This window comes from Sinohyriopsis cumingii, chromosome 7 (genome assembly GCF_028554795.1).
Source record: "Sinohyriopsis cumingii isolate HCF-2022 chromosome 7, ASM2855479v2, whole genome shotgun sequence".
In the NCBI taxonomy this organism is placed as follows: Eukaryota; Metazoa; Mollusca; class Bivalvia; order Unionida; family Unionidae; genus Sinohyriopsis; species Sinohyriopsis cumingii.
Genome location: NC_142967.1, coordinates 18,030,293 through 18,048,252, shown reverse-complemented (window position 1 = coordinate 18,048,252; position 17,960 = coordinate 18,030,293). Strand labels below are relative to the sequence as shown.

Genomic DNA, 17,960 nt, shown 5'->3' with positions numbered 1-17,960 from the left:
TCACCTTTCAGAACTCGTATCCTTGTCTGATCGCGTGATGTTTTCTTGAATTACGGTAAATCTTAACGTTCAAACTTACGAATGGTTTTGCTTATTTGATACATGACTCATCTGACAGTAAAACCGAATATTAGTATTTATAATATTAATTAAATAACTCTTAATAACTATTGTCATGATAGATAATGTTGTTGTTGTTCTAGGGTTTAACGCCATTTTTCAGCACAAGATAGGCTATACATGGCGGCCAGTATCAATAGTGGAGGAAGAACCCTGGAAAACTCAGGGAAGAACCATCGACCCATGAGAAGCTACGGCAGGCTTTCCCACGTATCCACGCTAGCCGGATAGATAATGCACGTAATATATATATATATATATATATATATATATATATATATATATATATATATATATATATATATATATATATATATATATATATATAGTAGAAGAAAAAAATAAGATTCATGCAATAAAACTTTCTTTTGTGTATTTGTCAAACATACATATAATTAATATTACATAGCGACAAAAAATGAACACCGTCCTCCCAATCTTTTCCTGTCTCAAAGCAATATGACTTAATCATATTCTTCAAAGTTTGATGAAATATTTCAAAGCCCATTGACATTCAGGGCGATATGAAGAAGATTTCAACCGATGGATGCCTAATTCATGCATAACTTGCAGGCAAATTCCAGAATAAATGTTTACCCTTGGTCAGATTTGACAGACTTGGGAAGGTCCAAAAATTATGAATAACTTGATCAAAGCTTTTAGTATGGTCTTAGTTATTATATTCCTCAAAGGAATTGCATCTGGAAATCTTGTGGATGCACATTAAAACGTCAACACTTATTGGTTAGCTAACTTGGTCTTAGTTAATGGGCCTACACAATCTCCCATTGTTCTTCTAAATGGTTCGTCAAATACAGGAATAAAGTTTCAAATGAGCCTTAGGTATCTTCTGATTGGGTTTTCCTACCACTTGACAAGTATTACAAGATCTTTAGTATTCAGAATCATTACTTGTAATTTTCGGCCAATAAAAATGAGTTACGAGCTTGTGATAAATCTTATGTCTAAAAGCAAAGTCAACAGTGTTTCGTGGGCCTGACTAAGAATTTCCTGTTGATATAACTTAGGAACAATAGTTTGATAGCATATGGACTCCGCATCACTAGGGGGGTATCTCCACGTCCTCATAAGGACCCCATTTTTAATTATTTTTTTTAAACAAAATAACAAGTTGGCACTTGTGCGGCTTATTTTCCTCCAATAGCAGGGTTCCCCACGCTAAATCGGCAAAAAGTCGGGAGAAATGGTAATTCTTTCCCGACCGTGAAAATTCCTTGAATTTCGAAAATATTGATGAAAGTCGGGAAAAACCCGGGAAATTTCCGCCACCACTTCACGCCCGAAACAATTATGCAACTGAGTCGTAACTGAACTGATCCCGAGTTAAATTTATCGAGTTCTGACCAGAATGGATCTTTTGGGTGCTTGTTATCAACAAATTTGTTGAGTCAATCCAAATGCTCAGTGCATTAGATTCGTCTAGTAGATTTTTTCCATAAAAAGCTCGAATATCCGTATTTTTCCTTACATGTAAATTATGAAAATCAGTCGAACATCAGAAGAGACCAACACAGTGGCGGCAAAGCTTAGCCGTTTACCAGATGGCCGTTGTTAAGAAGTTGGTGGAATATTGATTCAAGAAGATAAAAATGGTGTGGATCATCCAGTGAGCTATTTGTCTAAAACAACTAAGGAAACACCAGAAAAATTATTATAGAATTGAAAATGAATGTTTAGCTTTGATATTAACTTTGCAACGTTCTGAAGTGAAAAATATGTAAAAGAAAGGTTTATTGTATAAATCTTTTATTTTCTTTATGATGGGAGGTGTTATGTATGTTTATTTATATTGCATCCTTAACTTTCGTTTATGATTGTAAGTTGTAAACAGGGTGTTTACATAGTTCTTTTTTGTTCATGATTATAGGGTATAAATAGAATGTTTACATAGTATTTGCATTCAAGGCCAGTCTTGTTTACCGTAAGACTAGTTTTTTTTTTCTTTATAGGAAATCATAACATTCTTTAATGACAGAGGTCAAGTGACAATGAGTATAAAGTGGGATTTGATAAACAAATGATTAATTCCTGCAAGATCAGTCTGTTGGAATACATTTGTGATCGGAGCTTCCAGTTTTTACTGTCAACATCAGGTATAGAGGGGAATAATTTATTCAAAATGTTCATTATAATTACCAAAGTGCCCTTTGACTTCTGGAAGTATACATTACTTTAGACATTTGTAAACTCATTCAAAGACATTCTGGATTGCATCATTGTTACATTGGTACATTCAAGACTGTTGGAACTCATTTGGAACATTCTATATGTTTGGACATGTGAAAAAGACATTTATGATTATTTGGAATTTAATTCACAATATTGTTAGCATCTCTTGAATTTTCATTTGGTATTGAAGGGGAATGAATTGCTTATTGAAATCACTAAACTTTTGTTGGTTTCACATTCCTTCTGTTACAGAGTTGTAAAAAAGCATAATGTGACCATTGCTTGATGAAAAGATAACATGTCAAACAATAGAGACACTGCAAATAGATGGCTTCTGAAATCCAGCATATATCTGGAGGGTGCAATGCTGCCTGTAGTAAAACTTTAAACTAAAGAACATATAAATAGGTAGCCACTAGCAGTGACATGGGGAGGTCATACAAATAATATCTGGGAAGAGTTATTTCCCATACTACTAAGCATCTACATTATATATAGACATTAAAGACAAATTTGTAAAAATCTTTCTGGGAGGGCTACACTTGAGAGGCAATTTATATTAATTCTTAACATTAATATGATTGTATATTGAATTTGAGAGAGAATTAAGATATTAAGCAAACATGTGCATAGTGGTATTATGCCTTGTTTGGTACGTTTGCAGTGTCATTTGGAATACCCAGTCATGACACATCTCAAAATAAAATGGTCACACATCCAGGGTGGATGCTTTTTTGATTTTTCAGTTTTCCAACTTGGAGACAACATTAATCTAATATCTGATTGTTAAGGATATTTACATTAGCTAGGTATGGTACAGCAGTCCCAATAGGATACTTACATTAGCTAGGTATCGTACAGTAGTCCCAATAGGATACTTACATTAGCTAGATATGGTTCAGCAGTCCCAATAGGATACTTACATTAGCTAGGTATGGTACAGCAGTCCCAATAGGATACTTATATTAGCCATGTATGGAACAGCAGTCCCAATAGGATACTTATATTAGCTAGGTATGGCACAGTAGTCCCAATAGGATACTTATATTGGCTGTGTATGGTACAGCAGTCCCAATAGGATACTTATATTAGATATGTATGGTACAGTAGTCCCAATAGGATAGTTATATTAGCTATGTATGGTACAACAGTCCCAATAGGATACTTATATTAGCCTTGTATGGTACAGCAGTCCCAATAGGAGCCTTGTATGGTATAGCAGTCCTAATAGGATACTTATATTAGCTATATATGGTACAGCAGTCTCAATAGGATACTTATATTAGCTAGGTATGGTACAGCAGTCCCAATAGGATATTTATATTAGCTAGGTATGGCACACCAGTTCCAATAGGATGCTTATATTAGCTATATATGGTACAGCAGTCTCAATAGGATACTTATATTAGCTAGGTATGGTACAGCAGTCCCAATAGGATACTTATATTAGCTAGGTATGGTACAACAGCCCCAATAGGATATTTATATTAGCTATGCATGGTACAGTAGTCCCAATAGGATACTTAAATTAGCTAGATATGGTACAATAGTCCCAACAGGATTTTAACTATGTATGGTATAGCAGTCCCAATATGATACTTATATTAGTGGTGTAATGATACACCGGTATAAAGGTATATTACAGTTTGTCATTATGGCAATACATATCACAATCTGCTTTTCTTTAATGTGATGTTTTCTGTCCTGCATTCATCCAGCAAATCTATATATTCCTCACAATTTTTCCAATTTAATTCAAGAACCACATTTTTTTCTCCTAGATGCATGCTTGGCACAAGGTTGCAAGACAACATAAAATGTGGTGCACAGTACAATCATTCAGGCAAAGTTTAATATGGGGGGGAGTGGCAAGTCAAGACCAGAGGATATTTTTTACATTGCCTCAGATATTTATGTCCTGTTCATAATGACACCAAACGAACAGTACTCAAGAACCTGTGTTAATAAATACATCAATAATTCTTAAATAATTTATTTTTCTGTCCAAAGATGGGGAAAATATATACAACAAGGCATGAGTGACATTTGAGCTTCAAAGAATAAAAGAGCAAAACCTTTAAGCCAACATTTTCCTTCTCTTCTACCAAATATTAACTAAAATTGACATATTGTTCAATTGTTCATGTTACTTGACAGACGTGAAGACCTGAAATTTAATTTTCAGAATTTGTTTTCCTAATAATGAATTTTGAAATTATTCCCCCCCCCCCCAAGCAATGAATTCAGTTTAATAGTCACTGATGAAGGCAGTGTGATATTGCTGAAAATTTTCAACTCTTAAGATAGTTATGCACAGAGTATGGGAAATTACTATTGATCATTTCCAGAACAAGTTTATTATAACTCAATCTGCATTTTTTTCCTTGCTTGTGTTCTAAACTTCCAAATGGGTTCCCTTTTTACAATTTTTATTTGCTTGTGTTCTTTACTTCAAAATGGATTCCCTTTCATAAAGTTTTATTTATTTATGTGCATAATATTCTTGTGAAATTCCCCTTCTTCCCATTAAACCTTTTATTGATTAATAAAGCCATATTTAACGCGATACTTTATTATTTAAAGCTTTTATTAGATTCTTACTTGTATGCAAGGAAATATTAATAAAAGCTATGAAAGGGGTTGGCCTTCTGAAATAAAAGTTATGAAAGGGGTTGGCCTTCTGAAATAAAAGCTATGAAAGGGGTTGATCTTCTGAAATAAAAGCTATGAAAGGGGTTGGCCTTCTGAAATAAAAGCTATGAAAGGGGTTGGCCTTCTGAAACAAAAGCTATGAAAGGGGTTGGCCTTCTGAAATATAAGGCTATGAAAGGCGTTGGCCTTCTGAAATAAAAGTTATGAAAAAGGTTGGCCTTCTGAAATACACTTTGTCTTTTTTCCAGCAGATAAGGGTAAAGTAGAAGAGCCCTTCGCAGACTGAACTTGTGTCAATTTTGGGTGACATTATATTTATATATACTCAGAATGCCATGCATAGCCATACACATAATCACCTTCAGATGGATCCCAGATGGCTGATGAAAGACATGCAGACTGGAGGAGTGGAGATGGAGATGATGGAGACTCCTGGCGAGATGTGCATCAGACAGACAATGGTGGTGAGCTCTGGTTGAGGCCTTATGTGCTACTCTGTGCAAAGATGATTAAGTAAAAAAGTATATTTTCAAGAAGGGCAAGCTGACCCAATCCAAACATTAAGCACAAGTTGACTTGTTCAGGAATGAATCCCTAATAATGTTGGATGACCCAGGTATAACACAATGTTGTGTGACCCTGGTATAACACAATGTTGGATGACCTGGGTATAATACAATGTTGTGTGACCCTAATAACACAATGTTGTGCAACCCTGCTATACAATGCTGGATGACCTGGGTATAACACAATGTTGTTTGACCCTGCTAAAACACAATGTTGTGTGACTCTGGTATAAAAAAAATGTATGAACCTGGTATAACACAATGTTGTGTGACCCTGGTATAACACAATGTTGTGTGACCCTGGTATAACACAATGTTGCATGACCCTGAAATAACACAATGTTGTGTGACCCTGGTATAACACAATGTTGTGTGTGTAACAAAACTGAAACTGAGTGGGCTTTGGACTAAATGAATAACACAAACAATGTGTGTGAATGACGATACTTGTGTATTGTACGATAAGATTATGGCACAAAAATAATAAATGAAACAATCTATGCAGTATCCGACTCTTGCACACACCCTACACACATTCACAAAAGAAAGAAATATCTATATATATATGTATCTAATGATAATGACGAGGATTGAGATGATGACGACACAGTGCTGAAATTACCAATGATAATGATGACGACGGTTCATATAACCGATATGCTATATAAAATGAAACGAAATAAAATATAGTTCCGACCCATGCCGGGTTTACTCTGGTTCAACTTCCCACTTTGAACAAAAAACCCCAAAAATATCACAGTTCCACTTTTGCTCAACTTCCCAGATTCATACTGGCACAACTTCACCCTCCACCAGTTTCAGTCTGGCTCAACTACACCCTCCACCAGTTTCAGTCTGTCTCAACTACACCCTCCACCAGTTTCAGCCTGGCACAACAACATCTCCCACCAATTTCAGTTAGGTGCAACAACACATTCCACCAGTATCAGACTGGTTCACCTACACATCCCCCTCCTCCAGTTTCAGTCTGGCACAAGTACACCTCTCCCTCCACCAGTTTCAGGTACAAATAGATGAAACTAGTAGCGTATAATACAAAATATGCTATCACACAAAATACTCGAATATATGTATATGAAATGAATAAATATCCACTCTACAAATGCCTATAGTCCATTACATTATATCAATGTCCCTAATGGTTAATACAAACAAAAAAAATATATTAAACCCACACTCTACATGTGACTTTCTTCTACGAGTCCTACTCGTGAAAAGGAATAAATTCTAACAGTGAATTTTCTGTTACATGTGTTATTTTATCTATCAAAGCTTCATCAAATTTACAATAATAATATTAAACATAAGTATGTCACTAACACACTGAAAAGCATAAATGTAAAAGGGAATTCGTGCTTTAAGATCTAAGCAAAATCAGTAGTATTATTGTTGTGTTCATTATTTCATTTGGGCTTGAATTTACTTCTTCAAATTATTTAATTCAAGTGATTTTTCTCTGGAAATACAAAGTGCTCAAAAATTGCATTCTTAGAAATAAAGACTGGGATTGATAGTGAAATTCAAAAAAGGATATATTCTTGGATTGTACTATTGTTTATCAATAAAAGGCTGCTGGCACACACTATGAGATAGGCTATCACAGGCACATCAACACTTGCAGCATTGGATTTATTTTGGAATCTTATTCAGAACTGTGATCAGTAGGACTTGTGTTACAAGTTCTAGGATTATTTGGGATTTATTTCACAATACCGTAAGTTCTCTTTACATTTTTCACTTTGTATTCTAGGGAATTAAGTTATCTGTTGAATTTTGCAAAGCTTGTTGCTTCTCATTCTTTTTTATTACTTATTTTAAGAACATAGTCATAATAGGGGTCATTCATTTTATGTCATGAGATTAACATTGATGATTAACAGTTACTGAAATAATTGATTATCAATTCAGATGAGAATCTATTTTTTCCAAATGAGCAAAATTTGTACAAAGAAGGTATTGAAGAAAAACAGAAAAGACTTGCTGGCTTTTATTGTTCATAGTTCAATAACAATAAGATTAACACTAATCAGCTTTTAAGTCAGATGACTTTCTCTCAAAACTAAGCTAAGATGAAAGGGTAGTCATCGACTACTGACACATCTGAAATGAACATTAACAAATTAAAGAAACTTTGAAAGATGCAATCATAAGACTTAAGGATGATGAACTTTCACATATTAGTTTTTGAACTTTGGAAAAATAAAATGTACTGTTTCATGACTGAAGAAATATAAGAATTTTTGGGAGCCATGCCACAATCATGTTATATCTGAAAATGTGGTATAATGAAGCATTCTAAAGCTGGGTTACATTGCAACAGACATGTAGAGCGAAGCATGCTATTGTGGGGTTACACTGTAACAGACATGTACAATAACAAGTTTTGTATACTTCCAAGCAGGGCAGTTAATGTGGAGATAGAACAACAGGTTAACATATTGACTGTATTATGCATATCTATACTGTGCATTTAAATTTTGTCCATAATTGTAGATTGTAATGATCATGTGTAAATTCCATATTTTATAGCTAACTTTTGTCTATGACTTCATTTTTTATATTAAGATCATGATGCTATAAATAGGTTGTTTACTTGGGTTCCAGTTCTAGACACAGCCTTGATTATGAACTTAGGTCAGGTGGGATGTATTTTAAGTCTGCAGAAGCATTTAATGTTTAGATTTAATTTGAGGGGAATCATTTATTTAAATTATTCAATGGAATTACAAAGTGCTTATATGACTGTTTGGACTAAACAATATTTTATGATTATTGTGAATTCATTCAAAAACATTTTGGACACTGTCAGTATGATACATTACATCTGTTGGCAGTTCAGCATATTTATTATTATTTGTACATCAACACATTAAAAACATGGAATTCATTCAGAACACTCTATTCTTTTGGATCTGTGATATAACTTTTATGATTAGTTTGAATTTAATCCATAAAACTGTAAGTCCCTCTAAAATTTTATTTTTTAACTCAGAGAATTAAATTATTTTTTCTTAAGTTTTAAAAAACTTGATTGTTTTGCTTCTTTCTGTTACTTAGGTAAAGACCATAGAGTCATAACAATGGACAGATAACTAAAATGACAGATGGACAAACATGAGCTGCTTTCTAAAAAGAAAACAAAAAAGTCCTGGATTATTAATACTTGAAATACATCTACAAAATAATTGGGAACATTTATCAAAATAATATAGCCAGTCCTAATTATATATTTTGAATACAAATTACATTTGTAAGCAGCATATACAAGTTTTACAATTTACATGCATAGTGCAGATTTGTGTATATGTATGATTTTGCAAACATTGTGAGTTTCTAGCTGTAAATAACAATTCTAAATTCTGAATAAAATTCCTGTGTTATCATACAATCAATTAATATATCAACTGACTCTGTACATATGAACAGTAGCTGAGATAATGTTATAAACTATTATAGAGGTCATCCTACATTGTTCAAGTCCAACACATATGTGTCAAACAGACCAACCTATACTGATCTAGTCAAACACAGATGTGTCAAACAGACCACCTTATACCGTTCTAGTCAAACATAGATGTGTCAAACAAACCACCTTATACTGTTCTAGTCAAACACAAATGTGTCAAACAGACCACCTTAATACTGTTCTAGTCAAACTAAGATGTGTCAAACAGACCACCTTATGCTGTTCTAGTAAAACTAAGATGTGTCAAACCGACTTAATCTTTGCAGAATGAATATTTAAAGAGAGATGAATGATTTGCAAAGGTTACAAATGTGTAAGACATATTTTCAAAAACATTACATATTTTCAAAGACATAAGAAACATGTTTGCAACAAAAGAATAAAAAGTGCTTGATCTGTCAGTATAATGTCCTGGTGAAATCACATGTATGTACATCAGAAGTCTGTAAAGTGTTACTGCCCTGGAAAAATATGACTGCTCAAGATTTTGGTGATTTGAGTTTGAAATATTCAATTAAACTAATAATGTACATGACTTCTTAAATTTGTTCCTCCTAGTGTTCATTATGTATGGACTGCCTTCCAGTGCCTTTCACAGCCTTCATTTTCACGTTGTATGGTAGACAGACAAAATTTCCTTCATCATATAGTTGCGCTAAGGGATATTTGTCTGTTTTAAGCCTTACTTCTCAACCATCTCCAGCAAAAACCTGTGGTGAAAAATTAAAAATGCAGTAAAAATTGCCTTAAAAAGGACATAATGGGATGGAGCCCAAAACAGACTATTAAGATGCACAAGGTCATAAAAACATTTCATGAACACCACATATCATGAATAGAATTAATGAAGTTTTTTTTTGTCTGCACATAATTTAATATCTTAAGATGTTGTGACACAATATATTCTGTGACACTGAGCATCAATGATGTCACACATGATAGATGTGGTAGAAATATGGTGGAAATATCATACCCAAACAAAAAGTCATTAAAAATTATCAATAGATAAGAGAAAGTGGGAATATGGTTGAAGTGATCAGAACAGAAAGTGATTTTAAAAAGTTATGAATAAATAAAAGTTTTTGTCGACCGGGTATTTGAATAGGGTAGCAATTGAAACTTACAACATACAAAACAAACATTCAAGTACAAAATTAATACAAACAAGAATTACAACAGAGACAAAGCAATATGAACTCCACACAATTCACATGCGATGTAAATATCATCCATATTTATAAATTATGTACAATCCTTACCAGAACTAAGACTTCTACATAGTGTTTACTTATAATTCTTGTGAAATAAATAGAAAAGTAGACTTAGATACATATTCTCCATGAAGACTTCTGATAGACTATCTTCAAAGACAGGAGGATAAGGCAGGATTAGTATTGAGTGCCAGCATACAATGCACTTGCTATTATGGTGAACACTTATCTATTCAAATACTCCACCTACTCTATCACACACACATACACGCGAGACTCCACAAATGTATTCTACGACACATAGTAATACACAGTCCAGAAGGCTGTACACTGTAAACATAATGGCAAGACAGCACATACAACATATATAACATTTATCCTCAATATAACACTGATTACATCCTTCCCCTATCAGGAAGAAAATGTTCCAAGACATTTAATACAGCTTGTATTGAACTTCTAAAAAAATATGAACATCACACAAGAACATTTTTCCATTACTATATACCTTTCTTATCTACCACAGAGATACTACCATGACTGATCTAGTAGGTCAGCCTCAGTATTAAAAAGAGTGTCAATTATTGACCTGAGAAAGTAAAGAAGTGTGTAAATTACTGACTTGAGTAAGTAGTGTGAAAATTACTGACCTGAGTAAGTAAAGAAGTGTGCACAATACTGACCTGAGTATTAAAGAAGTGTGTAAATTACTGACCTGAGTAAGTAAAGAAGTGTAAATTACCAACATGGGTATTAAAGAACTGTGTAAACTACTGACCTGAGTATTAAAATAAAGAAGTGTGTAAATTAATGACCTGAGTAAGTAGTGTGTAAATTACTGACCTGAGTAAGTAGTGTGTAAATTACTGACCTGATTATTAAAGTAAAGTGTGTAAATTACTGACCTGAGAAAGTAAAGATGTGTGTAAATTACTGACCTGAGTAAGTAAAGATGTGTGCAAATTACTAACCTGAGTAAATAATGAAGTGTAAATTACTGACCTGAGTATTAAAGAAGTGTGTAAATTACTGACCTGAGTATTAAAGTAAAAAAGTGTGTAAAGTACTGACCTGAGTATTAAGGTAAAGAAGTGTGTAAATTACTGACCTGAGTAAGTAAAGAAGTGAGTAAATTACTGACCTGAGTAAGGAAAGAAGTGTGAATTACTGACCTGAGTATTAAAGAAGTGTGTAGATTACCGACCTGAGTATTAAAGTAAAGAAGTGTGTAAATTACTGACCTGAGTAAGTAGAGAAATGTGTAAATTACTAACCTGAGTATTAAATAAGTATGTAAATTACTGACCTGAGTATTAAATAAGTGTGTAAATTACTGACCGGAGTATTAAAGAAGCGTGTAAATTACTGACCTGATTATTAAAGAAGTGTCAATTACTGACCTGAGTAAGCAAATAAGTGTGTAAATTACTGAATCTAATTATTCAAGAAGTGTGTAAATTACTGACCTTAGCAAGAAAAGAAGTGTGTAAATTACTGGCCTGAGTATTAAAGTGCCAATTACTGACCTGAGCAAGTAAAGAAGTGTGTAAATTACTGACCTGAGTAAGTAAAGAAGTGTGTAAATTAATTACCTGAGTAATAAAGTATCAATTACTGACCTGAGTAAGTAAAGGAGTTTGTAAATTACTGACCTTAGTATTAAAGAAGTGTGTAAATTACTGACCTGAGTAAGTAAAGAAATGTGTAAATTACTCACCTGAGTATTAAAGAATATAAATTACTCACCTGAATATTAAAGACGTGTAAATTACTGACCTGAGTAAGTAATGTGTAAATTACTGACCTGAGTATTAAAGAAGTGTGTAAATTACTGACCTGAGTATTAAGGACATGTGTAAATTACTTACCTGAGTAAGTAATGTGTAAATTACTGACCTGAGTATTAGTGTGTAAATTACTGACCCAAGTATTAAAGAAGTGTGTAAATTACTGACCTGAGTAAGTAGTGTGTAAATTACTAACCTGAGTATTAAGTAATGAAGTGTTTAAATTACTGACCTGCTAACCCTAACAAGGTATTTCTCAGAAAGACTGTGAATGCTTTTCTATAAGTTACACCAATTTTAAAGTCAATATTGTTTTAATAAGTTACACCAAATTTAGTCAATATTTTTCTGTAGGTTACACCAATATTCAGTAGTTTATAATAAATTATTTTTACAAGACTTTTTAAGAGGGCTATTGTCATTTTCGCTGTAAACAAGTTTTCATCTGTTGGACACCATTCTAGGAATTAAAATAGCAGTTTGGTTTCCTAATGAACTCCATTGAATCTAATAGGAATCCTGGATCTGGATCAAACATTGGACATGCCAGTATCCAGCCTTGACCACAATGACTGCAGATTACATGGTGGTTAAAGTACATTCTGAAATTACATGGTGGTTAAGGAACAGTCTAAAATTACAAAGCAGTTAAGGTACAGTCCAAAATTACATGGTGGTTAAGGTACTGTCTGAAATTACAAAGTGGTTAAGATACAGTCCAAAATTACATGGTGGTTAAGGTACAGTCTGAAATTACAAAGTGGTTAAAGTACAGTCCAAAATTACATGGTGGTTAAGGTACAGTCCAAAATTACATGGTGTTTAAGATACAGTCTGAAATTACATGGTGGTTAAGGTACAGTCTGAAATTACATTGTGGTTAAGGTATAGTCCAAAATTACAAAGTGGTTAAGGTACAGTCCAAAATTACAAAGTGGTTAAGGTACAGTCCAAAATTACAAAGTGGTTAAGGTACAGTCTGAAATTACATGGTGGTTAAGGTACAGTCCAAAATTAAATGGTGGTTAAGGTACAGTCTAAAATTACATGGTGGTTAAGGTACAGTCCAAAATTACAAAGTGGTCAAGGTACAGTCCAAAATTACATGGTGGTTAAGGTACAGTCTGAAATTACATGGTGGTTAAGGTACAGTCCAAAATTACATGGTGGTTAAGGTACAGTCTGAAATTACATGGTGGTTAAGGTACAGTCTTTTCTTGACACAAATATTAGAAACCTTGGATCCACCTGATTGTTGTATAATTAACTCAGGAAGATTTGCATGCAATCATTTTCATTAAGGCATTTTATAAACATTAAAGTCTCCAAAATGAAGAAAGATGGATAAATGACTTAACCACATTCATAATGTTATGATGTGGGTATGTGAGAAAGCGGGGCCCCAAGTGGCCAAGTGGTCTAAAGTGTTCTCCGTTACGGATCACTGCCATCTCACATCTGTCTGCGTGGTTCGAGTCTAGGATTCGGCCAATGTGGGTATGTGAGAAAGCTTGCCAGTAGCTTCTTGTGGGTTGGTGGTTCTTCCTGGGGTTTTCCCGGGTTCTTCCGCCACCATTAATACTGGCCGCCATACATAGCCTATTGTGTGCTGAAAAATGGCGTTAAATCCCACAACAACAACAACAAAATATCATAATGTTGTGAAATACCATTTATTCTAGGCATCTGAATGTACAATTATGAATGCATGTGTGTCTCCCATTTTATCTATTTGTTTGTATATATGCATTAATGCAAATATGTTTGCATGCAGGTATCTATGAATTAATAAAAGTCCACAATACCATTCATTTCTGGCACCAGCAGCCTCCTTTCTGACCAATCGTTTTTTGTCATCCAGGACTGGTTCCAGTGCTCTGATAACTGAAGCCTTGTATGGTAGACTAATATGTAATGGCAACACAGTCAAACTCCTGATACACTTCAAGGCTGCTATTCTCACTTTCTGGAAAGAAACAAATATAGTGAAAAAAGTATTGGAGAGAAAAGAAAATGTACTTATAGAACTGTGGGCGGGACAAAAATTACAAACTTACATCTTTACAAAATAATACTTATTCAGATGCTCAAGTTTATGATTCTTGTATTGGTTGACTTGCTTAATTATACAGACATAAACATGTAACAGAGACAAATTTTACTGTCAAAACTCTCCAGCACATTGTAGTTCCATCAAAAAGTAAAGTACATGAAGCTAACTGATGATTAGTGAGCAAGACATCCACAATCATCACTCCCTAAGATGCTTCTTACAAACTTACCATTGATGCTTCATATCTTGAGAGTTTCAGAAGCTGGGGTATTATGGAATCAACATTTTTAGCTATAAGGTCTGGTGCATCATGGGTAAGGTCACTGAAGGTCACCATGGTGGACAACTGAAGGTCAATGTCATCACACAGTAGTGACTGGACTAGCAATGGAAATAGCTGAAACAGTACATAATATTTTGCACAAATTCATCATTACAATGACAGTGTGTGTACATAGTAACAGTTAAATAATTGCATCCATATAAACTAACAAATGAATCCCATTTTACAAAAAGTACAAAATCAATGCCATCACTACTGGTCTATCAGCTACTACTGTCACTTGGGAAAAACTCGTAATCTCACCACTGCCTTCAATTATTGCATATTGATGGAGGGAGGGAGGACATAATTCCAGACTGAATCAAACGGTTAACATCCTTAATTCTATGCATGTGCTCAGAGACAATACAATCAACTTGCTTCAGTGACACTACTCCTGTAAACACTACTGCACTGGATAGTAAATTGTTGCTTTGTTATCTTTTTGCTTTATAGAAATTTATAGAGGATGCTATATGAATAATTGTTTCATAAGAAATATAGGAAATTAAATATTATTATCTAGCACTAGATTTATTCCTAAGATCAAAACTGGGTGAAACAGTAAATTATGATTTTAATTAAGGAATGCATGAATTTTGTTTAAATTTTAGGGTATCAAGTTTCATTATTTTGCAAAAAATTACATTTCTGTCAGTACATAAAGTTGCATATTAAGGAAAGGTAACAATTGTGTCCACAGAAGAAACATTTTTGATTTGAACTTTTGTGGTCGGTCTGTTGCAATGAGTAATCATGGCAATGTTTTTAATATAATGTTTTAGTTTTCTCAGAAAGTAATGTAACCCACAATACAACACTGGGCCAAACATTTTTTAATGTGCAATATTACAATTCTTTTGGATGATTTTCTAAAAGATACTACAAATGACGTAAGTCTGTAAAGTAAATTATTAATGTTTTTTGTTCATCACCTCCAGGGGCCCCAAGTGGCAGAGTGGTCTAAAGTGCTCTCCATTACGGATCACTGCCATCTCACATCTGTCTGCGTGGGTTCAAGTCTCAGATTCAGCCAATGTGGGTATGTGAGAAAGCTTGCCAGTAGCTTCTCGTGGTTTGGTGGTTCTTTCCGGGGTTCTCCTTGGTTCTTCCTCCACCATTAATACTGGCCGCCATGTAAAGCCTATCGTGTGCTCAAAAATGGCATTAAACCCTACAACAACAACAACATCATTACCTCCAGTCTCTTGTGGTGGTCTTGTATAAATTAAATGAGCAAGTTAATTACAGTACTGCAATTATACCAAGCTTCACTTGGAGTGTTGTTATGCAATGTGTTACCAGGAAAGCAATTTTAAGAGTACAAATGTTTTTTTTAGCAATGCTTACCTGATTACCGTACATCAGGAATACAGCTAAACCCCAACTTACATGATAGATGTGTTCCCAAGAGTGGTTGTGTTAACTCAGAATTGTGTTACTCCAAATTTTGGTTCCACTGCCTTTATGTTTCATTGAAATATATGTAATTCAATTAATTACACATTAGTTAATTGAAAAAGAGGATATTTAACTCTAACCATGATTATTTATTAGAATGCCATGGATTTGGGGAGAAAATTTACAATACCTACCTTTGGTAACTCAGTCATCAGTACTTGTAGAGGTAGTCCCTTCAACAAACTTGACACAGCTTTCAGATAATTTGACTTCACCTCTGTAAATAATTAAACACAAGGAGGTAAAATTTGTGCAATTAATGTTTTTTTTTTTAGATATAATTCATACTTTAAAAGTTCTGTGCAAATAAAATTAAATAAATATCTTTAAGTCCTTAAGTTGTGCTTTTTGTGTGTGACTTGCACTGGAAAATCCTAAACAATCAAATTTCTGTGTTTTGTTTCTTGCAATAGAAGACTGAAAACCATATACTATACAAATTTTGTGTTTTTGTGTGCTTCTTGCAGTGAAATAGAACAAAACCTATACTAAATTAATTCTGTGTTTTTGTGCACTTCTTGCAGTGGATATTTTGAAACCCTATACTATAAAAATTCTGTAGTTTTGTGTGCTTCTTGCAAGGGAGAGAAGCTTGAAAATCAGCAAAACACATAAATCAGATAGTTCAATGTATACATGTCAAACTGATCAATAAATACAGTAATGAATGTTAATCAGTGTTCAATATATACATGTCAAACTGATCAATAAATACAGTAATTAATGTAAATCAGTGTTCAATGTATACATGTCAAACTGATCAATAAATACAGTAATTAATGTAAATCAGTATTCAATATATACAGTCAACTCCGCTTACATGCATAGCATCTGGACCGGACCCAAGCTATGCATATAAACGGAGTATGCATTTAAGCAGATTTCATGTATATTTACAATGAAAAACGGGATCATACTTTTGCTATGCACTTAGGCGATCTATGCAATTAAGCGATATGCATTTAAGTGGAGCCGACTGTACATGTCAAACTGATCATTAAAATACAATATTGAATGTAAATCCATTAGTTCAGCAAAATCACCCCCAGTCTTCCAATAATGATGGATTCTTGTTAATTTCAAACATCATTAGAATGTGAATAAAAGTATAATGATTACATTAACAGATCTGACCTTTAAATTATTTTTGTTTATAATGCTCTTTGCATATCAAATTATAGAGACAGTGCAATACAAGGTAACTGAAGTAAGGCAACTAGACTTTGCTAATAAAAGTGGAATATAGGGTAACTAAGGTAACTAGACTATGCCATAGTGGGTTACAGGGTAACTAAGGCAAGTAGACTATGAAATAGTGGAATATAGGGTAACTAAGGCACCTAGACTTTGCTATGGTTGGATACAGAGTAGCTAAGGGAACTAGACTCTGCTGTTAAGGGATACATGGCAACTAAGGCAACTAGACTATGCTATAGTGGGATACAGGGTAATTAAGGTAACTAGGCTATGCAATAGTGGGATACAGGGTAACTAAAGCAACTAGACTATGCTATAGTGGGATATGAGGTTACTAAGTAAACTAGACCATGCCCATCACAAACTTTTCTCATGACTCACTGTCTAGAACTAAAGTTACAGGCAAAAGCCATTTCCTTTCTTTCAGTCACATAAACCTTGATCATTTATGGATTTTCAACCATCTTTTGTGAAACAAACCTCACAAATCCTAAACTTTTTATCCTTTATGCAATGCTAATTCACACAAATATACAAAGAAAAAATCCTTGAACATTAAATATTCAACAGTCCTGGGTCCATGCTAGCAGCAGTCAAATGAAATAGTCATCCTCAGATTCATCATTTCACCTGAACTGGCCCAAAATTTAAAGTTCACTATGCCTGTCATGAAATTATCTCAACCCCATTTGTTTTAAAACAATGTATTAAATTCAAAACTAAATGTTGACGTTTGTGTCAATTTTCTCTTCAAAGAGGAAGCTAAAAAATTTGAAAAAGAGGTTTTATGTTTAGTAGTTTGTTTTGGTGCTAATTTGATGATGGTCATAAATGTCAGAAATTACAATGCTTTCCATGGAAATTACACATGTGTGTGATTTAGATTTTTAATGTAGCTTTAACAATTTTTAGTC

General features: G+C 33.7%; 1 protein-coding gene across 1 annotated transcript in view; it reads right to left on the bottom strand.

The window, feature by feature from the left end:
- Positions 1-5,960: 5,960 nt before the first annotated feature.
- LOC149794792 (MMS19 nucleotide excision repair protein homolog) overlaps positions 5,961-17,960 on the bottom strand; it is a 128,110-nt gene continuing 116,110 nt past the window's right edge. The window contains exons 23-26 of the mRNA XM_089964444.1: positions 15,984-16,066; positions 14,296-14,463; positions 13,819-13,979; positions 5,961-9,725 (exon numbers count right to left, since the gene is read on the bottom strand). Coding sequence (XP_089820570.1) covers positions 9,698-9,725; positions 13,819-13,979; positions 14,296-14,463; positions 15,984-16,066 — 440 coding nt within the window. The 3' untranslated portion in view covers positions 5,961-9,697. The remainder of the gene's footprint in view (positions 9,726-13,818; positions 13,980-14,295; positions 14,464-15,983; positions 16,067-17,960) is intronic.